The following is a 27,451-nucleotide window of genomic DNA, read 5'->3' as shown; positions in this document are numbered from 1 at the left end:
CTGCAAACAAACAAAGTTTGCTTTAGAAGTGTTGAGATATCTTAGAAAATTAAAGAAGTGATTTTAAATTCTCAAACGCAGGATAATGCTAATAATATAGCATGAACAGGATAAGCTACCCCTATTTTGCAGATAAAAGTCTCATAGTCAGCCGCAACCACTTTTTTCTGCAAAATAGGGGTAGCTTATCCTGTTCAGGTTATATTATTAGCATTATCCTGCGTTTGAGAATTTAAAATCACTTCTTCAACTTCAATGGCATATGTGTTCCCCAACTGGATGGGACGCCAGTCCATCACAGTGTTACTCATTTTTGCCAGCTGAGTGGACTGGAGCAACATGAAATGAAGTGTTTTGCTCAAGAACACAACGCATCGCCTGGTCCAGGAATTGAAACCACAATCTTGCGATCATGATGCTGACACCTTAACCACTAAACCACGCGCCTCCACAAACCCATATACAGATACTTTTAAATCTATGTTATGAAATAATTTTTCATATACAATTAAAAGTCATTTTCCTGATTGGATTTGTTTACAAATTTTCTCATCATAATAATGACCACCTACGGTTGTGAATTCTTAAAATTAAATAACCGCTTTAAATGTTTATAGATTAATTTTTAGGTGATTATTCTGGTAGAAATGATTGCAAAATGAAAGACTGAGCAAATTTAAATATATATATGGATTCAGGCATGGCCATGTGGTTAACAAGTTTAGTACATAATCTTGTAATACTGGGTTCAATCCTACTGTAAGTAACTTTGGTCAAGTTTCTTCTTTCATAGTCTTTGATAGACCCAAACCTTGTGAGTAATATTGGATAGACAGAAACTATACAAAATCCAGACAGATGCACTATAGCTGTTATTAAGCAGTAGATCTAATCTGTAGCCCAGTTTAACATCACTGTTTTTAAAGGAATCCATATGTTGTAAGCATTTGAATACCTGAGGATATCAAGTTCTCTTTTCACATCAGTCTTGGAGATCTTATAAAAACATTGTGAGCACAGGCTTTCCTCCTCACTAAGTCAAGTGAAATACAGTAGCATTTCTGCCATTGGGATACTCTCTCTCTCTCTCTCTTTACTCTTTTAATTGTTTCAGTCATTTGACTGCAGCCATGCTGGAGCACCGCCTTTAGTCGAGCAAATCGACCCCAGGACTTATTCTTTGGAAGCCTAGTACTTTTTCTATCGGTCTCTTTTGCCGAACCGCTAAGTTATGGGGACGTAAACACACCAGCATCAGTTGTCAAGCGATGTTGGGGGGGGACAAACACAGACATACAAACACCCACACACATATATATATATACATATACATATATATACGACAGGCTTCTTTCAGTTTCCATCTACCAAATCCACTCACAAGGCTTTTGTCGGCCCGAGGCTATAGTAGAAGATACTTGTCCAAGGTGCCACGCAATGGGACTGAACCCGGAACCATGTGGTTCGTATGCAAGCTACTTACCACACAACCACTCCTACGCCTATATACCTAATATTTTTTTTTCTTTCTTTTAAGCAGTCGTTTCCTCACCTCATTGGTCTTGACCTTCCCAAGTCCTGACTGGTCTGACAGAGAATTAGATATCGGTGTACTTTCCATACAAGTGTTCCATTGAGATTGGTAATGCTGGTGCTTCTCATCTCTTCCTCAAGTTATCGTTATCACCAGCTCTTAAGGCACTCATCTACTTTTTGCAGTTTTTGTTTTTTAATCCTGCTAGGCGCTCATACACTCTCCTCATAGATAAACCCATTAGGGGATTAGTTTAGTAGCCAACTACTCTACCATGAGCAGGTAGTACTGGATTACATGGTTACCAACAGTAGGTTTCCATCACCTTGCGATGAAGTTACTCCTGGTTTGACAATGTCTCTTCACCAAACCATGCAAAAGGGAAAAACAAACAATTTTCCAGTCTGGTCATCAGAAACGCTTGCTTCTGATCATCAGAAGCTTCCTTGTGTTTATGATTTTTGATTAATGAATCATAGATCAATAGCTTTTTGCAGTAGTATCAAGAAATAAGTAGACACTAGTTATGGTTAGGAATGGTCTATAGATTAAGTAAATCAATAATGGTGAGACAGCACTTTAACTTCAGTGATGGTACGTGACTGACCCCTATTTCTATCTCTCTCTCTCTCTCTCTGCTTTGCATTGTGTTAAATTGTAACAATAACTTTAGTATAAAATTCCTGCTTTTCTAAAATTATAACGAAATGAGCTTTAACCTTTTACAATTCAGATTACTCTGTCAAATGTAATGCATATTTATTCACATTGATTTGTTTCTTTTGTCTCATAGCTTCAAGATTTTAATAATGCAAGTGTGTATTTTTAGAATGATCTTGTAGGGTAGGTGTGGCATGCTGGATCTGGCCAGTTTGAACATAAACCAGGCAGAATATTTGAGTTGGATGTAGCTTGTTTAAATGCTAAGGGGTTAAACTTCTCATGCTACCTCAAATTAAAAGACTCAGTTTATTTTTGTTGTTTTCCTTTTATACCTACTAAAGAACCCTTCCGATTCACACTAACCCTTCCGATTCACACTTACTTTTTTTCATTCACTTTTATTTCCATGCTACCATGAGTTTGATGAATTGTATGTGCACACACACACACAAAACAAAACAAGAGAGATCGTTTATGATTTTTAGTTACATCATCTTACATGTGTTTCATTAATACAAAGTGATTATGAGTTACATAAGGCAAATTCTAAATACAGGTTATTTGTCGCACAATATAAGGTTTAAATTACTCTGGACAAATATAAATGTGTGTGACTCCTTCTTTTCTGTTCCTTTCCCTTTCAAAGTCCAATAATTCATACTTTTATTTCAGTATCAATATACAATATGAATACACTGCATCATTACAGTGTATTGAACGAACACACTACAATGCTTCATTAACAGAACTTTTTTTTAGTTGGCTGGCATAAATCAAGGAGTTTTAAAAACTCTTGTAAAAGTAATTGTTTATTTTATGTTAGATAATAATAATCATCTTCACTGATATGGTGATAATGCGTATTTACATGTATATATGTGTGTATGTCAAGCTCTACTTAATGCAGTCTTCTAACTTACCAGCTCTTGTCAAACTGTCTGGCCCACACCAGCATGGAAGTAGGACAGTAAATGAGGATGATGATACACACAGATATACACACACACACATTCTCACATATATATTTATACCTTGACAATTATCTTATGCATATTAAATAATAATCTTTAGATGACAACTATTGCCACCATCTAAAGACACAAAAACATTAAATTAATTTTTCATTTATTTCTTGAAATGTCCAACTTTTCATCACACATCAGGTCACTGACACAGTTCCACAGCAACTTTTTAAGTTTTCCAGTTGACTAAAATAGCTCTTCTACAATGTAATTGCTTCAGTCTTAACTTACAGACTTGGATCTAATCCCTTGCTAGACAAGTACAAAGGGAATTATAACTATGTTGTAATAACTCATATTTTAACTGTTGTTTTTATATAAGGGTAAAAATGCAGCTGTCTAATAGAGAGATCTATTGGATATTTTATAATCATTATTTTATATTACTTGTATATTCATACATGATTATATTAATTTTTTTTAAACTAATTATTTCTATGTTTTGTCATCCAGGACTTCTACTTCAGTTGTTGCCAGATAAACCAAAGAATCTGCTCGGTCTTTCTTCTAAACGAGAAGTTGTGCGACAAGTCTTTCTTTTCTCTAATCATATGTTGCTTACAAGCCGGGCATCCAATGGAAGACTGCACCTTGCCAAGGTAAGTAAGACAATTACAGTAACAGCATAACGATAACATCAATGATTGCTATCTAAAATGATAGTAAGACTAATGTAACATATCTATTGCTCTTTACCAAATTGAAGACTTTTTGTTATTATGTTCTTATATGCTATTATTCTTGGGATTCATCCAGGCAGCCTGAGTATGATTTCCAGCAAAGGAATTAATGAACGGTTGAGGGTGTATGATAGAATCAATAGAGCATTAGACATTTGTTTTTTGGTTATAAGTTACTGTTCATTATCTTCTGATTTCAAATCTTGTCCAGTTTGACTATTTATTCTTTTGCTCTTCTGGCTTTTATAAATAAGAATGAATAGATTACTGGGTTTGGTATGATAGACAACACATTGGTGGCCTAGTGCCTATTTCGTAAACAATTATTATATCCTAATAAAGCATAGATAATCGTATGGCAAAAATGGTTGGCAACTATACTAAGTGCCCAACAGTATATAGTGTTCTTCTTCAAAATTCTGAGCTCAGATCCCACAAAGGTCAAATTTGCCTTTCATTCTTCTATTGCTTATTAAAGAAATACCATTTATACATAGGAGTTAATTCAATTAACTATATCCTTTCCATTAAACCTTGTCACCTTGTACCAGTATAAGAAAGTATTATTATAGTCTAAACTATTTTATAAAATATTTTATTGTTTCTTATTTATCTAAGCTGAATTCCTTTGCCTTTGAGTGACACATCCCACTGGCTTTATTCTTTATTGCTGTGTCTCTTTCTTCAATTTGCATGCAATCCATCAAGATATGCATTTTGGTCATATGTCAAAATATATGTAAATTTTACTGGATTAAGGTCCTCCAACAAATTTGGAGCTAATCTACTTAAAAATAAAACCTGATATTTTGTTATAAATTAATGCTTAAGATTTTGATATGATATAAAAGGTGTCAAACATTAAAAGCATAAATGAGCCTGTTGTTCTTTCATTGTATCAAATTAAGGCTCATAATGTCTAATGTTCCCATAATGTAGATGAATATATGGCTGAGTGATTAAGAAGTTTGTTTCACAACCATGAGGTCTTGGGTTCAACCTCACTATTTGGCATCTTGGGCAAATGTTTTTTTAATTATGCCTCAAGTCAACCCTTTGTGAGTGAAATTGGGTAGACAGAACCTGTGGGAAAGCTTGTTGGGTGGATTGTGTCTGTAATTCAAAGGTACCTGCTGATTTTACCTGAGGATTACATTAAAAGCACAGCTGTCTGTAGAATGTTCAACTAATCAAAGCTAATTCAATGAGTAGGAAATTTAGTTGATTAAACAACTGAATCCTCATCATCAAAACCAATGGTAACTCATTTTTATAGTGAATATTATACGACAGAACATAAATTAGTTCAAGTGTTAGCATTGTTATTATGACTGCCTATCTCTCAAAGTTGTTAATTACTGACGTAATTCATTAGTGTCTAAATGTGATAAGTACTTGCGTATGCACAAATGTGTGTGCTTATTCTTTCTGAATCCCAAAGATACATAAAGCTGGTGCTTATCTCTGTTGAATGCACAGAGGTAAATTGTTTCCTTGACAGAACACCAATCTGTTACTGATAGCTTTTTGTTTTACTTCATCTTAAGAAATACACTTGATACTGCAAGCCAATAAAATAATCATCAATTTTATAGCACAGCTCCTGTCTATGGTGGCAACTTATACAACTCATGGTGCCTAGTTGGAGCTATGTGAACTCAGCCATTTAAAATTAAATGTCTTGAACAAGAGACAATGCAATACTAATGTTAGGCTATTAACCACCAGTCTATTAGTTGCTTTTATTTTCTCTAGTAACTTACTAACTCACCCATTTTCACTTTTTGATTATAGAATATATAGAAATATGATGTATATTTACCTATGTGGAGAGAAAGTCAAACCTCTAATGTTGTTTCAGGAGATAAGAAATGCCTAAGGGATGGAAATGGAACGAAGCTTCCTTAGATTTATAATCTAAGTAATTTATGTTTCTTTAATAATTAAGATCATTAAGCTGACAATGAGAAATTATAATATTATTAATTGAGGGATCTGCATCTAAACTCTGTTGATTAACTAAACATTTCATACATGAAGTTAATTAACATCAGTAATATTATTAAGTATAAGAATAAAGTTATTAAATCATATTTACTCATTTCTCTTACTCATTTCTCTTACCATGCTGGTATAGGTTGGATGGGAGTTTCTGAGAGATAGTATTTTATGCCCTTCTCAATTCCAACCCTTGTAGCTGCTTCTTATGACACACAAGCATACAGTGACCCTATTTAAAAATCCAAGATACACATGAGATCTAAATACCCACAACCCACAAAAAAAATCTTAAGGAATATTCATTGAATATCATTCAGGCTACTTATACAAAATTGTAGCACCATGCAGGAATGGGAGAGATAGAAACTGCATGCCAAATTCACAATGCAAGCAATAGGTGTGCATAACATACAATGAAATCTGAGTAGACTGACAGGGAAATGGGGCTTTGAGTACATCACATCAGATATGTAGGAATTGAATTTATGGTTTGTTTAGATGATTCACAGAAGAGTAGTATGTAATGTTACCAGTATTGTATAGATGGTATTAATACTGAAGATAATTGTTGTAGGATTAAAGTAAATGGAGTAAGAAAAGACAGTAATGAGATTGCTGAATTGTAACTGCTGTTGGCAACAAAACATTTCTGTCTCTTTTAGTCTGTCTGTCTATGTAGTTGTTGTTCTCTCTCTCTCTCTCTCTCTCTCTCTCTCTCTCTCTCTCTCTCTCTCTCTCTCTCTCTTCTCTCTCTCTCTCTCTCTCTCTCTCTCTCTCTCTCTCTCCCCCCTCTCTCTCTCTCTCTCTCTCTCTCCCTCTCTCTCTCTCTCTCTAACAGGTTGTAAGAGGCCATCATCATCATTTAGTATCTGTGCTCCGTGCTGGCATGAGGTGGACAGTTTGAGGACACAATGAGTCCAAGGGTTGCTTCATGCTCCAGTGTTGGCTTTGGAATGGTTTCTGCAATTGGATGTCTTTCCTAATGTCAACCACTTTACAGTGTGTCCCAGATGCTTTGTCTGTGCTACCAGCACTTTTGAGGTTGCCATGCAACTTAAAAAACTACAATCCCTCAGAGAAGAAGTGGTGACAGTTTTATGCTAGGGAATGAGGGGTTAGAGTGGTGGTGGTGGGAGGCATATAATAAATGTGATGCTGCATAATAATAAGATATGGGCATTGAATAGAGAAGATCTGCAGAGATTGGGGAGAAGTGAGCTAAGAGTGATTTTCTGAAGAGATAGCATTAATTAACACAATAAGCACTCTGTCAGTTACGGCGATGAGGGTTCTAGTTGATCCAATCAATGGAACATCCTGTTTGTGAAATTAACATATTAGTGGCTGAGTACTCTACAAGCATACATACCCTTAATGTAGTTCTCAAGGAAATTCAGTGTAACACAGTGTGTGACAAGGCTGGTCCTTTGAAATACAGGTACTGCTCATTTTTGCCAGCTGACTGGACTGGAGCAACATGAAATTAAGTGTCTTGCTCAAGGACACAACGCATCGCCAGGAATTGAACTCACGACCTTTTGATTGTAAGTTGAATACCCTAACCACTTAGCCATGTCCCTTCACTAGCACTATAAGCAGACCTGAAAAAAATGGCTGAGCATTAAAGACATTAGATTATGTATGAAGATGTGACAGTTATGATGGTACGGATCTGTGATGTGCATTGATGTCATTACTTCTGGTTCTTCAAATTCCACCGAGGTCGACTTTACCTTTCATCCTTTCGGGGTCAATAAATTAAGTACCAGCTGAGTACTGGGGTCTATGTAATCGAATATTCCCCCCACAAACATACACCAAACAAAATTTCAGGCCTTGTGCCTATGATAGAAAGGATTACTTCTGGTTCAAAAATAGATATATAGGCATATATCATCAACATTTAAAAGGCAAGTTTTCATACAGTTTAGAGGGCATTTTATGTATAAAAAGAAAAAACCTAACAAGTGTACTGGATGCATTTAATCAATGCACTGCCACTAGAGAGGGAATTTTCTTTTTATGAGTCTCTGTTAAAGAGAAACAAATTTTAAAATCACATTTGACAAAATAAGTACAAACTTAAGAGCAGTTTCTTTGTCTATGTGTGTGTGTAATTATGAGCATAATTTAGTGTTGTGTATATATATATATATATATATATATATATATATATATATATATATATATATATATATACATGCACATGTTCACGTAAATAGAAGCACATCTGACACAGGTCAGCTAGAAAACTTAAGTTACTTCCCTAGGCTTGGGCATCTTTTGTCAGGTTTAGAAAATACTGTTATAACCCTTAACTGTTCATGCACTCCTCCTTCACACACACTTACTCTCTCTCTCTCTCTTCTCCCCTCTCCCTCTTACACACACATACTTAATGAAGATAACTTGCAAACTAATGGAAGAAAGACTCACATACTGAACAAGCATCCCCTGCATTATGGAAGCTTTGCATTTGTGAAAGTCTTGCTGCAACATTGAGTTTCATTACACAGAACATATTTTCACATTCTCTTTCATGTTTATTGACTTCCATATAACATAGAAGTCAATAAAAAATAGGATTTCTGTTTACACAACCCCACATTACAGCAAAATTTTCAGGAGCGCAATACTTCCATGACTTGGAGAATTCCTGTAATTAGGAAGTAGGGGCCACTGTTTCTCTCAATAATGTTTTATTAATCCTGATTTGGAGTTTCAGTGCAAAGAAGACGGAGCCCTTTTCACAACCCCTACAGAGGGCATGCACCCATTTTCCAAACAAAATTATAGAAGATAATGTAATTACTTTACATAAAACTATATATATTCAATGAACTAATAGTCTTCGTCATCATTTGACTTTTCGGCCAATAGATCAGCCCTGTCATCTCCTAAAGGTTAATATCTAGACATTTTTCTGGATGTTTGTTACAACATTTATAAACTTACACACAAAAGTGAACTAAAAATAATTCAAGCTTCGATATGCACATGATTATAATCACCTTCATAGCTGTCATCCTCATCATCATAGTCATAGCGATTGTCGTTTTTAATGCCCATCTTCTATAATATTACAGTAAACCCAAATCTAAAGGTTATAGAGACTACATACTCAAACACACACGAATACACAGACACACATACACACACACACATGTTAGGTTATGGTTTTGGACTGGGAAATCTGTGAGCTATGGTTTGAAACTCAACAGGTTCCTTGCTATATTTTCAAAGTATAAAAAGGGTGAGGAGAGAGAGATGAAATGATTTGTAAGTAAGCACAGGGATGTATTATATCTTACTTTTGTGGTGTGTGCGTATGAGTAGATGTAATCGCCTTACCTCGGTTTTCCTTTCGTCGACTGTGAGTCTGTCTTACGGTATCCAATCCTTGAAGCTTGCCCCGACCCCAAAGAACACCAGGAATAGCAGCTGCTTCTCCCAAACCTAGACCGTCACTAGACACGTCTTGTCCTGTCCGCGACCCCGTTCGAAAAGGGCACGAATCCCGATCGAAGCTCCCTCTGCCCTTTTTCCTCTTCCGGTCAACTCGCCCTTCCGGTCAGCCTCCCCAGACACTGACGTCATACCACAACTTATACAACAGTTTTCTCAATATCCTATAGTCATACTTTGTCTAAATTGTGATTCCTTTTCTAATAAACTTTGCTATTCTACACTTCATTGCTACATCAAAAACATCAACCCTCAGATCTTAGATATATTATCTAAATTACTTGTCACAACTAAATTGCCCTGTTTCCAAATTTCTGACATGAAATTCTCAATGTTGATCTTAAATCTCCAACATTTTGAAATTTTATCTTTTCCCCTTACTGCTTTATAACCTTCTTGATCTTCTGCCACTTACAATAAAATCACTTAACATTCAAGTTTTTGTGTCTGCCTAACTAGGTACCACAAGTTCCCTCTGTCTTGCTTTTGAAGCTATTTTCAGGAACACTTAAGCCCTTCCCTCCCTATAGAACATAGACAATTGATGACGTTTCTCAACTGATCTTGAATCTTGGCTGTGTTTTCCCTCTCTCAAGTCTTGTTGGTTTTGAATTGTCATTGATGTTTCTGTTACTTTGCTCTTTCCTATGTTGGGGTTTTGGCCCTACGCAAACCCATTTTTACCTGTGGGAAGAGATGGCTTCTATCCTTTGACTTGTCCAACATAAGAGGCCCCCACCAGGAGGCTGCACTTTGCTAGCACAGCTCTAAGGCACACTAGTCACCATACTGCAACTAGGACTGGACCTTGTGGAAGATTCTCGTTAATACTTAGCCCATAATATACAATATGTGAAGGTACATGGCTTAGTGGTTAGGGTATTTAGCTTATGATTGTAAGGTTGTGAGTTCAATTCCTGGTGACACATTGTGTCCTTGAGCAAGGCACTTTATTTCATGTTGTTTCAGTCCACTCAGTTGACAAAAATGATTAGTAGCTGTATTGTAAAGGGCTAGCCTTGTCACACTCTGTATCATGTTGAATCTCCCAGAGAACTACATTAAGGGTACACATGTTTACAAGCAGGTTATTCCATTGATCAGATCAACTAGAGCTCTCATCGTCATAACCAATGGACTGCCAGTATACAATATACAAAAGTATGCAAGAATTTCTTTTATGTTTTCAAGAACATTTTTCCATATCTTCTCTGGAGGGATTTGATTATAAAGGAGTAAATTCTAGTTACTATAACATTTTATTTTTAAGTTGCCTGATTAGCCTATAATTGTAATTGTTACAGCTATGCCAATCATCCTATAGGGAACTAAATAATATTATTAAGGAGTCTAAAGATTTATTATTAAATATTTCAGTGCCCTAACCCTGGCCTATGAAATATGGTGGATGGAAAGCTGGAGGAGATAAAAATGGAAATAGATATAGACATTTATTAGACATTAATTTCAATTTTTTCATAAATTTGTGCTGGAACTTGGGGGTTACTACAGAGAAGTAGTCATTTACAATGATGCTTTGCTAAAGTAACTTTACTGGATTATCTTTTACTGAGGTACCCTTGTATACCATATATGGTATACAAGGGTACCTCAGTAAATTTGATGAAATTTGAGACTTAAAAATACCATATGGTTTATTATTGTTTATATTTTGAATTACACATATATGGCAGCACAAAAATTTTTTAAATGCATAAGGTCTCTATGGATTTTAATCTACCCCCCAGTAACTATAGTATTATCTTTTACTGAAATAGTCATATTCCATTATCTTTTACTGTATTACTTTTACTGAAATACCTATAGCATATTATTATCTTTTAGTGAAATAGTCATATTCTAGTACTAGTTTTTACTGAAATTGCCATTCTCCATCGTCTTGGTTTACAATCAAAGTCCCCAAAATTTCTTTTCTCAGTTTCGTAAAGATTTTTGTTATTGTTGTTTCACTCTTTGTTAGCCCTGATTATGCAGACTAATGATCATATGTCATTCCAGCAGTGAGGCCATCCCATCTATCTCTATACCTAGAATGTATTGTCTGTGTGTCTTTCCTTTTCATCTCTATTTGTGATAGGTTAAGGATGTCTTGTAAGTAATGGGAAAGGTTTTGCTATAAAAAAGCTATCAAGAGCCTATCAGTTTATAATGAAATTGTAGGATATATTTACATGTTGTATGAGTGCTATGACTTGGTCAGTGGTATAATAAAGCAATTGGAGTTAATATTTGTGTGTAGCATAGTCTCTTTGAGAATGAGGCCGTGATTTTTGTGCAATAGAAAAATATTTCTGTTTCTAAATACCTTTTATCTTTTGTTTTACTTGTTTTAGTCACTGGACTGTGGCCATGCTGGGGCACCACCTTGAAGGGTTTCAGTTGAACAAATCTACCTTTGTGCTTATTTTAAAAAAAAAATCTGCTACTCATCATATCAGACTCATTTGCTGAACTGCTAAGTTACAAGGATGTGAACAAATCAACACCAATCATCAAACAATAGTGGTGGTGGTGGGAGTTGGGGCTTTGGTCAACTCTGAACTAGGGCAGAAGACACTTGCCAAAGGTGTCATATAGTGAGACTGAACTTGAAACCATGTGATTGGGAAGCAAATTTCTACCACGCAGAGTATTTTTTATTTTCAAAGTGATAGATATGTCCTCTAAATGGGAGATAAATATCTGAGATGCTGTTTAGTTCTTGAACACTTTTGGATTAATTAGAATTACTGTAGATATCAAGGAAAAAAATCCTGTAATATTACACTTTCTACTCAGTTATGGCACTTAGAATTTCTAGAAAAATTAAACCCCACAATCTCTGATGATCACACATCAGTAATTTGGCCCAAACTGCACCCCATATTTTATACTTTCTTCCAGTGATAGAAAATACCATAGTCCTGGTTAGTTTTTGGATCCTGAGAAAGCAAAAGTCCAATGGCATAAGTACTGCATGCATATATGGGATGGTATTGCTGTATCTTGTCCAAGCATCATGAATTATATTTATTAAAAAGGCCATATGGGAAAGATTAGTAAAAATTAAGTCACCAGTACATATTAACTGCTGCTTTATACATCTTCTTTCTGCCTCTTATATTATCTATGTTACTGCCTCCATTTCTGTGAACTAGTGTATCAACTTCTGCATTAGTCCACCAATGTTTCTGCCTTGCTGCCACTTACTTTTTCTCATCTCTTGTACTTCCTACATGGATATGAATATTCCTCTGATGCCCACATCCAGTCCATGTTTTCCCTTGCAGTTCTCAATCTACAGAAGTTCAAGCTGGATAGCAACTGCATTGGATTTACTAATGTCAGGTGAAAGGGCCTTTACAGGCCATGATACAGCTCAACAGAGTAAACAAAAAAAAAAAGAAACTGAACTCTAAACCCATCTACAATCTATAGGTCTTTATGTAGACATTACTTTAGCTTCAGTATATTCTCCCTTTCATTTCCTTGTAAAGTACTCTGAGAGGTGACTTTCTATATAGGTTCACGCTTTGGGATTTTCTCTTGATTCATGATACCATATCCCTGTTCACCACTGTTGGAGCAGAGATGGCTATTTGCAAATCCTGTAAGTCAGACTGGCTGATCCAGTGCATCTCCCTTACCATCTTCCAGGGCAATGCCTTTTCCATTTTGTCTGACTTACAGGAAATTGTACATTGCACTTCTTAATGTAAACTTACTCAAAGATGTATTATAACAGGAAGAATTATCATTTCACCAGAAAATAACTGCTGAACTTTCTAAAATTACCAGAAGGTGATTAGATTTTTTTGTAAAGATAACAGTCCTGTTGAAATTAATGATTTCATAGGATTATATTTACTGTTTTTGTCATTTTCATTGTTAGGACATTCTCTTACATTTTGAACTTTATCTGCCATTCTCCAACAGATAATTCTACAGAAATGATCAAGTTATCAGGCTTCTTGTTATATTGTCTGTCTCAAGAACTTTAAAGAATGTAAAAGGTTCTGAAGATAGAGCACTTGTAAACAACTGCTTTATGGTTTTTTTCATTGTATTTGTTGAAAATACTTACTTTGCTTTCATTATTCCCAAATTTAATTAGAGTCTTAAACCTGGGTTGTTGTTCATGTGCACCTAACTTTCTCACTGATAGAAGTAAATTGGTTTGAACTCAGTACTATACAGTCTGTAAATAATTGATCAAAAATATAATACAATATTTGGCTATCTGACAGAAAATAAGAACTTTAGATGCATCAAATACACATAAGGTGCAGGCATGGCTATATGGTAAGAAGTTTGCTTTTCAGCAACATGGTTCCAGGTTCAGTCCCACTGCATAACACTTTTGGCAAGTGTCTTCTACTATAGCCTTGGGCTGATCGAAGCTTTGTTGGTGGATTTGGTAGATAGAAATTGAAAGAAGCCTATTGTATGTGTGTGTGTTTGTTTTCTTTGTTTGTCTCCCACCACCGCTTGACAACCAATGGTGTGTTTACGTCCTCATAACTTAGCAGTTCAGCAAAAGACACCAATAGAATGAGTACCAAGCTTAAAAAAAAGTACTAGAGTTGATTCATTCAAGTAAGAATTCTTCAAGACAGTGCCCCAGCATGGCTGCAGTCCAATGACTAAAACTAGTAAAAGATAAAAGATAAGTAGTTGGCAGTTAGTGAAGACCTAAATTAAAAAGCAATGATTGCTCACATAACCTTAAAAAAACCAGGCTACTCTTGTACAATTTTATTGGTAAATAGATTTTGAAAATTACACTGTTGCATTTCATTTTTATCCATGACTTTATCTTTTTAAGGAAGCTTGATGTCTATTTGTATTTCAGATGACAACTAATAAACTAGTGTGATGTCTCAACAGTTGCTGAGTTAGTAAAGCTTTATTACATGATTCAGTGCTCCTTTACTTTTTCACTTGCTGAGTCTGGAGGATGGGGTCAGTGCCCATGACTTTTTGTAGGCCATCAAAGACTGAATGAGCTTGAAGATGTTATGTTCTCTTTAAACTGTTACAGGTCAGAACCTGCAAGAAGGACACAAAGGAGAAGTTTCCAGTGGGAGGCAGTTCCTGGGATCAAAGACTGGGAATAATGGTTAGTGCAGGTTTGGTTTGGGATGCTATTGATTGCAGCAAAAGCAACGAGAGTTGGAGAGATGAAAAAGTTGGGGCTGCTTGAGTAGAGAAGGTATGAGGAGACAATCTAGCTCTGAATAACAGAGACCATAATAGTAACATTAGAAAGAAAAGAGAGAGAGAGAAGGTAGTATGCTGGTGAGTTAAAAGCTGGAAGATCTGCTGTTGAATAACTCTTTAGCATTTAACCCGGCCATATCAGGCCTAACTATTCTACCTGTTTTATGTTCAAACTAGCCAGATCCAGCTCTCACACCAATTCTACACTCTCATTCTCAAAAAGAAATTAACAATAAACTTTACTGAAATCTAAAAGCTACAGGATAATGCATGATTAATTCAAACTAATTTGAATAAATAAGCTTTACATTTGACTGTGTGGTCTGAATGCTAAAGGGTTAAATACCAATCATGCTTAGCAGTAGCAAAGTAATTCAAAAGATAGAATAGGTTTGCACCTTGTCTATTTGGTAAATTCAAATACAGCAGCATGATAAATAAACTAATTAAGATAATAGACCAATGTCTTAAAACTAAGCTGGCAAGATTTGACTAGTAACTAGTAGTCTCTTAATAATTAATAAAAGCATTTTGAGTTACTAATAGAGAATGGTGAAGGTAGATAAAGAAAGGCTTGTGGATTTTGAATTAAGCTTAAAATGATAATACAGGATTCAAATGAATTGAGGAGTGTGATATTACAGATTCATCCAAAACATACCAGTATGAAAAAAAAAAAATGAAAGAATAACGAATATGATGATTACAATGGTGGTGATGATAATGATAATGGCTATGATGAAAATAATAGTGAATATAACATTGTGTTTCTATGTTATGTTTTTCTGTTTTTTTAAAAGATGTATGAAATCTAAAATAAATATATTTAATTGATTTCTTCCATCAGCAGAAATTGAATGCAAGAATGAAGATATGCAATGCTAAACCAATTTTTAATTTCATAATTGCCATTTGTGGGAGTGTTTTCTACTCTGTGTTCACTGTGTTGTTTCACTGAATCTGAAAAAATATTTAAGCCAAAATTTTTCTTTCCCCCATATCATATTCTTTAATGAGATTCTTCAATATTTCAAAGCTGAGCTTTTTTTTCAATATGTCCAAGGTTTCCTGTGTTTCTATATCAAAGAATATTGTAGCTAATATAAGACAACTCTTTGTGAAAAGATTGCAAATCTTTAACTCCAGTTTCAAGAAGAAGGTATCAAATAATCTTGAAAAGACAGTGTCATTTCTCAAACTTGCAGAAAATCAAAATGAATTGAAAAAAAAAAAAAAACCCCAAAAAACTAATATTTTGTCAGACTCAGCTTTCTTTTGAATTTCTTGTAGAACTCAAGTAAGCATTTGAAAGGACAATTCTTAGACAAATATAGAGTGAGTATGTTTTCTTACTGAGAGTAAGTTATAGTGTCAGTATTTCTATGTGAGTATAACAACTTTTGTGAGTAGTCAGAATTGTTCTTTTAACCATCAGTAATCTACACACGTCGTTTAGTCTGAGTTATTTGTAGATTGCTTTAAATGTCTCAATGTCATGCCAACAGTTATTTTCATCCATGGTGTTTACTTACATAGTTTTGGTAGATACTCAACACACTCTTACTTTTGTTTGAATTTTCCCCTCATTTATGTTACCTTCCAACTTCATATTTGTTCCTAACATAGTTTAGTTCATATGCATACATAATATACATATATATGCTTATATCTGCACATAATTTTACATGTATTTTATACATTTTGAATTACTTATTTACAGTATGTATATATATATTTATATATATATATATATACTTCGTTTTTGCGTGTGTTATTATTGCCGTAATATCCCTCCCAAGACACAAGATACATTTATATATATATACACACATACAAGCAATATTTTTCTAAATTTGTGCATTTCTAAATCTGATGAAGAAGAAGGAGCCATGATTCAGTGCATTTGATATGTTCAGAGAAACTTAACTGAACATGAATTTTTTTTCTTTATATTAACAGTATAATAATGTTAGCACTGCAAAATGTTAGTCTTGAAAGTATTTCTCTTTCTTAAATAAAGATTGAGGCAACAATTAAATAATTGACTGAGTATACTGTAACAAGTAGAATTCCCTGAGACTATTTCATACGCAATTAAAAGACTTAAATTTAATACCAGTGTCAAATATAAAAAATATATTTGTTTTGAAAATTAATTGTAAGTATCAATTTTTTAAATCAAATTATGTTTTATTATTACCCTTTAAGATAATGAATAAGTTATGGTCAGAAAATAATCTTGGTAAATAAGATTTTTAATGTTTTTTTTTTCATGAAAATTATGTATACAGCAATTTTATTATTATTATGATTATATTTTTTAAAATATCCCTGATCCTTCCTGAACTTATAAATTATAAATGAAGCCTGTTTCTCTTTTTTTCTTTCCCTGAAATGTATAAAAGCAAGCATATGAAAAAAACGATGAAAAGTTTTAAAAATAAGATTGATTTATAGTTTAAATAAGGAAACAAAATACTTTATAAAGTGCATACAGGAGTACAAAAAAGAAAAGGCAGCTGGAATGAAGTTGTAATTCTCACAAAAATAATAATAAGAACAATTAGCAAAGAATACTAACATTTATTTTTTCCTTTAAGGTGAAATGTACCAAAATCTGGAGAAAATACTATTTTTGTAGCTCCCCATGAAAGGAATAAGGATATGGGTCATTTTAGTCTAAATAGTTTGAAATTTTGATGCAAGAGAAGCTGAGGTCTGTAGCTTTTCTCTGGATTAAGTAATATAATATGCTTGTAGTAAGCCTGCAATTGTATTTTTATGTTAGTTTTAGAAAAGCATATGTCTCTGTTTGTCTGTCTGTCAGTCAATCAATCATAAGAAAAAGAAAGTAGCCAGGATTTGGACAAAAACTATATTTACCACTTTTGTCCCCTTGAGGTGTTCATCATTCATGATGAATCCTTGAAAGAATCAAAAATGCTAAACAAATAATTTCTCTCCCAATCCTGGCTACCTCCTTTTTCTTAATATATAAAATCTGTACACCTATTCTAACAATCTACACACATACACAACACATAAAGATCCCCTTCATTCATGAATGACCATGGGATTACACATAGAAAGTTACCCTCCGAGGCACAAGTCTCGGCTGGGTTGTTTGTAGAAGACTAGCACCTGCCCATGCATGCCAGCCTCCCCTCTCCACACCACTGATGTTGTCCACGGGAAAGGTAAAGGTCGATACAGCTTGGCACCAGTGACGTAGCAAATCATTTCTACAGCTGAGTGAACTGGAGCAACGTGAAGTAAAGTATCTTGCCCAAGAACACAACACACAACCTGATCCGAGAATCAAACTTACTACCTCATGATTGTAAGCTCAATGCTCTAACCACTGAGCCATTCACCTTTACCCTTTCTACATATAATGTATACTATATATATATTATATATATATATATAGTAGTAAAATCAATAAAGGGAATACAACATCAGCCTCATTGGAGTCTGATATGTCTATACCCCATGCACTCTACCTACACTTCCCATCTGACTATTTTGCATTGATGTCCCCCATTTAGCCTCACCATTTAACCACCTCTTGCTATCCATTTTGCATTCACTCCCATCTTCTCTAGTACTGGTGCTATGAAGAAAATGCACCCAGTGCACTTTGTAAAGTGCTTGATTTTAGGAAAAGCATCCAGCCATAGAAAACAAACAAAAATAAAACTTATACGCAAGATGATTTTCTCTGGTCCACCTTGAGGAACAGCAATTACTTACCCAACCCATGCCAGCATGGAAAGTAAATGTAAAATGATAGTAGTACATGTGTTTGTGTGTGAGCATGTCCCTAGTGAGATGTGATTTCTCTTTATTAAATTTGATAAAAGAAAGTTCATCAAATGTTTCTAGTTAGAGTTAATTCATGAAAAAAAAAAAAAAAAATGTTTGTAGAAAGCTAAAATTATCCGGCATTTTTATAAATGGAGTTTATATTAACACAATAACTATAGAAATTATGTTGTTTGACTCGAAACATCAATTAATCAATATGAAGATTTTGTCTGTGGAATAACTAATATTTAGTAACTTAAAAACCATATCATAGTGAATGTTTATAAGTTCGATTTTTTTTTTTAGCATACATGTTTATACATCGAGTATTGCAGATTAACAATTTACTTTTTCATAGAAATATATTAATGTGAAAGTTTGAAAGTTTAAAAATTCTTAAAATTTCAAATTTTTGCATATGACTTCATAACACCTACATTTTGTTTCTCTTCATTTCAACTGCTTTTTTTTTTTCACTAATTCCAGAATTTAAAATCAGTCCATCAATTCCAAAAGATGGAAAAACTACAAGAAATACAAATTACTTGCTAACATACATCTGCTTACACCTATTGATATCAACCTGCCTGAGATTACCCTTAATCCTAGATACAAGCTTCCTGCTTTAACCCTTTAGCACTCAGATTACTCTGTCAAATGTAATACTTATTTATTCACATTGTTTTGAATTAATCATACATTGTCATGTAGTTTTGAGATTTTGATGCTGTGATTGTTTATTTTTTAGAATGACATTGTAGGGTTAGTGTGAGCGGCCAGATCTGGATGGTTTTGAGCATAAAGCTGGTAGAATATTGGCCAGATATAGCCACTTTAAATGCTAAAAGTTTAAAGCAATTTGAACTGAACCTTCTTTCAGAATTTCATGTTAATATATTTTCCTAACACTAGCTTAAAAATGACAGTTATTTTACTAAATTTTTCATTACTTTTAAAATTAATTGAAACAAAGGTAGTTTTTGTATAGTAATGAAGGTTTAAACTGTTTTATATTTATACTAGTTTTCTGCCCACGGGCATATGGTGTAGTGGTTAAGAGCACGGGCTACTAACCCCTAGATTCGAGTTCAATTCCAAGCAGTGACCTGAACAATAATAATAATAATGATAATAATAACAACATCGAAGAATACTATGGCCTGTGGGACTTTCTGAATGGCACACTTACTTTCAAAAAGAAAAATAACGTTTCTTAATTGTGAGGTGGCTGGCCTGTGAGACTTTCTCAATGGTACACTTCATTTCACAAGGTAAAATAATGCCCGTTTTTAGTAGTGCAACCTGCCTGATGATGAGTCATGTCTCATGCAGTTGAAAATGATTGCCCATGCTGAGTCGTATGATTCTGCCAATTCCACACCTTAGGCTTAAACCTTATACAATTATGACATACGAAGGCATTCTTTCACTATATCTGAACACTATTTTGTTGCAAATCTAAATGCATGAGTAGGATTTACTTATAAGTAGTTTATATTCATCGTTATCATTTATTTCCAAAATTGAAACAGAGAACAAAAAAGGCAATAAATAAATAAGCAGGATTTAAACTCATATTGTTTTTATATTTTTGTTTTTGGAAATAACAAATGGATTTGGGAAATAAATTATAATTCAGAGTGTTAGTAGAATTAAAGAATATCAATATGCTGTAAGGAATCAATACACTAAAATAGGTTTAAAATATGATGAAAAGGCTACATATTTTATATTGTTTACTTATTGTATAACTTCAATAGAGGAATAGAAAATTTGGTCTATAATGATAAAATTTCTAACAGACACACCACCCACACTCCTATGCGACAACAGTTTTGGTGAATATTCATCATTTATACTATTGAAACATATGTTATGTTTGATAACAGTACATAATGGATTACATATTTAAACAATGGATTGCAGTTCCTTAGCATAAGAGACAGTAATGCAAAATTATAATAACTGAACATATTTCTGTATCATATGAAATGATGATGATGTTACATATATAAATACAAATATTGTTGGATGGCATGTGTTCTGTGTAGTGTGGAACCCTAAAACATTAACATTTATATTTTATGTATGTGTATGTGTGTAGACATATACATTGATATTACACACATACACACATATATATACATACATGTGTGTGTATGTATATATATATATATATATATATATATATATATATATATATATATATATATGTATATCTTGTCTTTATGTCAAGTTGTAATAGAAACAATTTCACATTAAACCGAAGGATTACTCAGTACCTTCTGTAGAGTAGATATTTATTATTCTTTAACAAGAATAGTGTTGATTGTGACTTCGAAGTTTAAGCCTACTTAGCCTTCATCAGACTGTTCAATGAAGGCTAAGCAGGCTAATACTTTGAAGTCATTCTAAATATTATTCTTGTCAAATTATTATACATATATACATGTATATATATATACATGTATATATATATATATATATATATATATATATATATATATATATATATATATATACACACTCACAATAACACAGTAACTGGATCTGAATCCCAACTAGTTGTTGTCTCAACTTTGTCCCTTGAGTGAAATATTTAAAACCAAGATACCCAGAGTGCTAACACTGAATTATCAATTCCAATCTAATAAATAACCTCTCTCAGTTATTTGAGTATTTTTCTTTGATTTGTACAACCAAAAGTACACACACGCGCACACACAAACATGCACATACATATGTATGTAAGTATGTGTATGTAGATACTGAAGTGGCTGTGTGATAAGAAGTTTGCTTCCAAACCACATGATTCTGGGTTCAGTGCCACTGCATGGCACCTTGGACAACTGTCTTCTACTACAGCATCAGGCCATCCAAAGCCTTGTTGGTGGATTTGGTAGAAAGAAACAGAAAGATGCCCATATATGTGCCTAAACTTAAGTACCATATTCACCTTGAATCTAAATTTATATATATATATATATATATATATATATATATATATGTATGAATATGTGCATACATATGCATATATGAATGTACAGCTATGTATATTTGTATTTACACATACATTGTGTATATATATATTTGTAGGTATGTAGTATGTATGTATATATATATATATATATATATATATATATATATACATACATATATATACATATATATATATATATATATATATATATATATATATATATATATATATATATATAGATAGATAGATAGATAGATAGATAGATACACACACACACACACACACACACACACACACACACACACACAAATATGTAATCTATATATACATAGTATTACTGGCATGGAAGCAGGAAGACCAGAGTTGAAGTGAATACTCAATACAGGTGATGGGTAGAGTGGTTATATTAGAAATCAGCCCTGCAAATGAAACTCTGTCTATTGCTACTAGTTTATGAGAATATTTACACATATGAATATAATCATGTATATTTATATATTTTTACTGTATTACCATATTTCCCATTTATACATCTACATGGATGAGATAAACGTGATGTCTTATTTGAGTGTGTGGAATGATATCATAGGAAAGTACACACACACACACCTATTATAGTGTAATTAAACAATAAAAAATAGAAAATATAGGAAACTGATATGAAGCCTAAACAGCTGAGATGAAGTAGCTTCATTAAAATATATTTTCTTACATTAACATGAAACACCCTCTATTCCTAATCCCTTTTTAAGGTTAAACTTTCTAAGCACTTAATGATTACACATTTGTTTAACTGATAAATGCTTAAAAAACATATCTAAATTAAGTCATTGTTTTCCCTTTCAATAAAGATAAATTTCATGCTCGCTACACAACAAAGTATGCAATAACTGACTGAATAGTGTCAGAAATGTCTAGACTGCTGCCCTGTGCTTCATTTAATAAACCAATGCTTTTTCAGAGAATTCACTATGGTTCTCAAACACTTCATCATTTGACTGGTCAGTGCTAAACTTAAGTCTGCTCTATCCAGACATCAACTAAACTACAATAACAATTACTACTAATATATTTGATGGCATAAATGACATGGGTATATTAGATTTATCCTAATTTCAACAGTGAATTTTCAGGAAAAAATGCTTTTAGCGCATTAAAAAATGTAACACTTAAATGAATCTCACATAAAGAACCCAAGAAGATTTCCTTTTTCTTTTTTCATGACAATATTTTGAGAAGAAAGTGCATCTTACATGCCACCAAACATGGTACATGTTACAGCAAGATCATACCTAGTTGTATAATTGGTTACTTTCATGTATAAGTCTCTTTAATCAAAGTCAACTGAGTCTACTGCAACAACAACAGCTATCTGTCTTCCAATTACTGCAAGATCTAAAAATAAACTGATCCAATAGAATAGTTAATGAAAAAGTAATTCAGTGTGAAGCTGTAATGGAATCGCTTAAACAAAGCTGACTTTATGGAAACAAAACCATTCATGAAGCCAATGTGTTATATATTTTGGATGTAGTAGAAATTTTTTTCAGTTGCAATAGTTACTTTTGATATTTTGATAAAGATTTAATCATTGGCAGATAGTGTATTGGTAAGATTAAGGTCAGTCAAAAAAATGTAAGTGTTTTTGATAATGTTTATAAGACACTTCATATCACCAAAGAATTACTACTGGAGTAGTATTGTCAGTAAAGAGTAAATAAGTATTGTGAGCTTGTGCTGTGTTGATGTATTGAATCATTATAACCAGTGAATCATTAATGCACATTGTATGTTTGTTAATCACCATGCACTGTAGTTAGAGAAATGTACTTTTTTTTTCTTGTGACATGTCTTGTAATGGAATCAAAATGAATTGTTCTCAAGAAGTTTTGAAGCATCAGTTCTCTTGTTTTAAGGTTGGAGATGAATATTTTGTTTAATTTTTTTTTCCTCCCTCAAAACTTTTCTAAAGAAAAGTGAAAACTGAATGTGTCAAATAATAAAATTGATTGAGTTGAAATGCACCTTTTAGCCATCAATAATAAGTACATGACAAATTGATGCACTCTGTTTAGAGGTGTATTTCCTATATAAATGTTATATGAATATAGCTTAATTTAAAATGTATCACAACAGTTATTAGAATTGCAAGCATACTCAAAATAAATTTATATATTTAGAATTGTGATGACTTGCAGCAAATGGTGCATAAAAAGATGAACCCATTATTGCAAGTGTGAAAAAAATGGTCATTAAAAAAGTGATGGCAATAAAGTTTGGAACGTGTAACATATCTACTTTCAGACTTCTCCATTATGTTATATCCCTGTCAACTCTTCATCTACTGCCTTCATTATTTTCTCATCTATTTCTCACTCCCTCTCTCCTATTCTCTGTAGTGCACTGGACTTTTTCTTCAATCCCCTCCACCATCACTTTGTATCACTCTGTCACCATGACATCTGTGGAAGAGGAGATGGCTAGCTATCATTGTCTCACCTTCATATCATTCTCGTTATCACACATCTTTATTGCTTATTCCTCTTTGCTCTCACATTAACCATCCCATATCAATCTACACATTGTTGGCTTGCACCATTCTCTGCCATTTCTATTGTTTCCCTTTAATGAGCCCACTTGCCATTGTCTCTCTTTCATGTCTCTCCTTCCATTGTATTTTCTCTATTTAGTCCATCACATTCATACTCATATTGTAAACGCAAGATGCAGTAACTTTGAATAGGAGCTGACTCGGACCTGTCTAACAAATGCCAGCTATGAAAATGGATGTAAAATGACAATGTTGAGGATGATGATGATAATGATGATTTTATACATATTTAAGTATTTTATATATATTTAAGTATTTTATATATATATATATAGTACTTTAGAGGGTCATTAACCAACCAAAATACATACATACAGTTTGTATTTCATTTCTTTTAATTATTGTTGGCTCACTAATTAACTCATCAATTGCTTAGTTAGTCATGTGATCAATTGATCGCATTGGTCACCTCAGTCCTTTCACCACAGCCTGTGACATCATTGAAGATGTGCCCTTATCTGCTCCTCATATCACTGAGCACCTCCTGTTAGCTTCACACTAACTGGAAGTGCATATCAATGTGAGGATGAGGGCAGAAGCTGTAAGGAAGGGAATCTAATGAACTGACTGAATGAATGATCAAAAATCGATCGGTTAACAATGTAGCTAGTCAACAAATAAAAAAAAGAAGTGAAATGCAACCCAGTATAATTGAAGAACTGACCCACCCAAAGTACAACTTCCATTTCAAGTCACAATTTCTCATCAACAATCTTGCAAAACAAATATGAAAGCAATATCTATGTACATATATATATATATATATATATATATATATATATATATTGTATGTTAAAGTGTAATTTGAGTTTATTTTCTGTAGAATTGTATGTCTTCAACCACCATGTTTTATATGAATACAGGATGTAATTTTCTTCTCTTTGCTGTGTTTCTACAAAAAATACCATCATTGCCATTATTGCTATCGGTGCTGTTATTTAATGAATGTCCTTCTCTTTTTCAGACTCTTGTTTTTCATTTCCATTCTGAAAACACATTTCCACTGAATTGCTTTTGTTTTTATATATTCATTTTTCTCTACCAGGGTAATCTATAAAGCTATTGTAGTTATCATTAAAACCTTCGTTATTTTGTTATGATTATAAAAAAAAAAAAAAATTATAATTTTTGCTATAAAATTACTTTCTATGGATTCTTTCCAGCAACAAGGGAAAATTCCTCTGATAGACTGCACACTTATTGAAGATCCCAGTTCTGAAGTTTTCCTCGTTGATGAAGACAGTAAGTTTAACTTTAAAATAAAATGGAAAATAGATGGAGAAATTGGTAAGATTGCTTTCGTGTCTGTCTTTCCTCATTTCATGAGGGAAATTTGTTTGTTATTTCTAGCATCTTCAGTGATTGTGGAAAGGATCTTTTCTTGACTTGGTGAGAATTTATTTTAGGTTACAGAAAGCTAAATCAATGTAAGTTTGTCTAATTTGATTAGTGTATGATAGCACAACACATCAACTTTATTCTGTTTTCTGAGTTGTGCACAAAGTTTATTTTGTAACCATGCAGTCTTATGTTCTATCACATAGCACCCTGGGCAAGTCACTTCCACTGTAACTTCAGCTTGATCAATGTTTTATGAATGGAATTAGTGTACAATTTGTAAAGGATAAAGACCCCCTTCAGTCATGAACGACCATGGAATTGCACCTAGAAAATTCCCCACTGAGGCACAAGTACAGTCAAGGTTGTTTATGGAAGATCAGCAGTCATCCATGCATACCAGCCACCTCTCGTCATGCCACTGATGTATCCAAGGTAAAGGCCAATACAGCTTGGCACCAGTGACGTCGCAACTCATTTCTACCGCTGAGTGAACTGAAGAAACATGAAATAAAGTGCCTTGCTCAAGAACACAACACACAGCCTGGTCCAGGAATCAAACTCACTTCCTCATGATTGTGAGCCTGACACTCTAACCACTGAGTTACGCACCTGCAATTAGTAGACAGAAACTACTGTGTGTTTGTGTCTACATATGCACATACACATTCTCTCTCCTATGCACACACACGAACACTCGCACACACACATATATTGGTGCAGCCATGGCTACATGGGTAAGGAGTTTGCTTCCGAACTATGTGGTTTCAGGTTCAGTCCTGCTACACATCTTGGGTAAGTGTCTTCTGCTATAGCCTCTGGCAGACCAAAATCTTGTGAGTGAATTCGGTAGATGGAAACTAAAGACCATTGTGTATATCTGCATGGAAAGTCCTTATACTTCCTTAGACAGGAGGCAATATATATGTACGATGGAACCTTCCATTGAAGATGATGTATAATTGTGCAGTTTTAGGGTACATGATTTGTTGTGCACAGGATTTGTTTATAGTGATCAAATGTATATGCTGTACATTGGCTCCCTCCCTCTATCAAATCAACATTATCTGTGCAGGTGCACAAGTGTGTCACACATCTGATGTCGAAATGATTGCAGAGCAATGTGAAATGAAGTGTTTTGCTCAATGACATAATGTGTCACCCCATGCAGGAATCAAACCCACAATCTAGTAATCATAAGTGCAACACCCTAACTGCTAGGTCAAGTGCCTTCACATAATATCATCATCACCAACATCATTGTGTTTGATGTCTGCCTTCCATGCTGGCGTGGGTGGGACAGTTTGACAAGAGTCGTCCAGGTAGAAGCCTGCACCAGACTTCTGTAACTGTTTTGGCAGGATTTTTACAGCTGGATGCCCTTCCTAACACCAACCACTCAGCAAAGTGGACTTTGTGCTTTATTATATGGCACAAGCACAGGTGAGGTCAGTTTTGGCAAGGTTTTTACAGCTGGATGCCCTTCCAAACGCCAGCCACTTTACAGTGTGGACTGGGTGCTGATATATATATATATATATAGTTTTAGGGAAAAGAACCTAGGTTCATGAACTCATCGATGAAAATCCACTGTCACATATAGAAAAATTAATAATTAAGATAATTATATATGTAATATAATTTATAATAATAATAATTTATATTATATAATTTAATTTATATAACTTATATATATAATATATAATTTATATATTATAATATATATATAATTTATAATAATAATAGTTTATGTAATAATTATATATGTAAATGTATATATATATATTTACGTATATATTTATATATGCAAATGTATATATGTGTATTTCTGTGTATATATGTGTGTGTATTTTGTGTGTAGATATGTATATATTTATTCTTATATATATGTATGTATGTATATATATATATATATATATATATATATATATATATATATATATATATATATATATATATATATATCTATATATATATATATATATATATATATATATATATATATATATATATATATATATATATATATATGAGGACATGTTGTGTATGTGTAGTTATTTATACTATTCTTTATATATATATATATATATTTATTCCACCAAGGTCGACTTTGCCTTTCATCCTTTCAGG

At 33.4% G+C, this 27,451-nt stretch overlaps 1 protein-coding gene across 11 annotated transcripts in view; it reads left to right on the top strand.

The window, feature by feature from the left end:
- Positions 1-27,451, top strand: part of LOC106876029 (ras-specific guanine nucleotide-releasing factor 2) — a 577,714-nt gene that overhangs the window by 494,731 nt on the left and 55,532 nt on the right. For 6 of the 11 annotated variants that reach the window (XR_016238462.1, XR_016238460.1, XM_089342317.1 and 3 more), the window contains exons 10-11: positions 3,673-3,818; positions 25,147-25,225. Coding sequence is in view for 7 of the 11 variants with exons in the window: in XM_089342317.1 (XP_089198443.1) it covers positions 3,673-3,818; positions 25,147-25,225 (225 nt within the window). In the remaining 4 variants the exon portion in view is untranslated. Of the gene's footprint in view, positions 1-3,672; positions 3,819-15,875; positions 15,921-25,146; positions 25,226-27,451 lie in introns of all 11 variants that reach the window. The other 5 variants (XR_016238461.1, XR_008266647.2, XM_089342310.1 and 2 more) reach the window with 1 other exon arrangement.

Source organism: Octopus bimaculoides, chromosome 2, assembly GCF_046866305.1.
Source record: "Octopus bimaculoides isolate indiv1 chromosome 2, ASM4686630v1, whole genome shotgun sequence".
NCBI classification, from domain to species: domain Eukaryota; kingdom Metazoa; phylum Mollusca; class Cephalopoda; order Octopoda; family Octopodidae; genus Octopus; species Octopus bimaculoides.
Note: the sequence above shows the minus strand (reverse complement) of the source record. Positions and strands in the feature narration are given on the sequence as shown.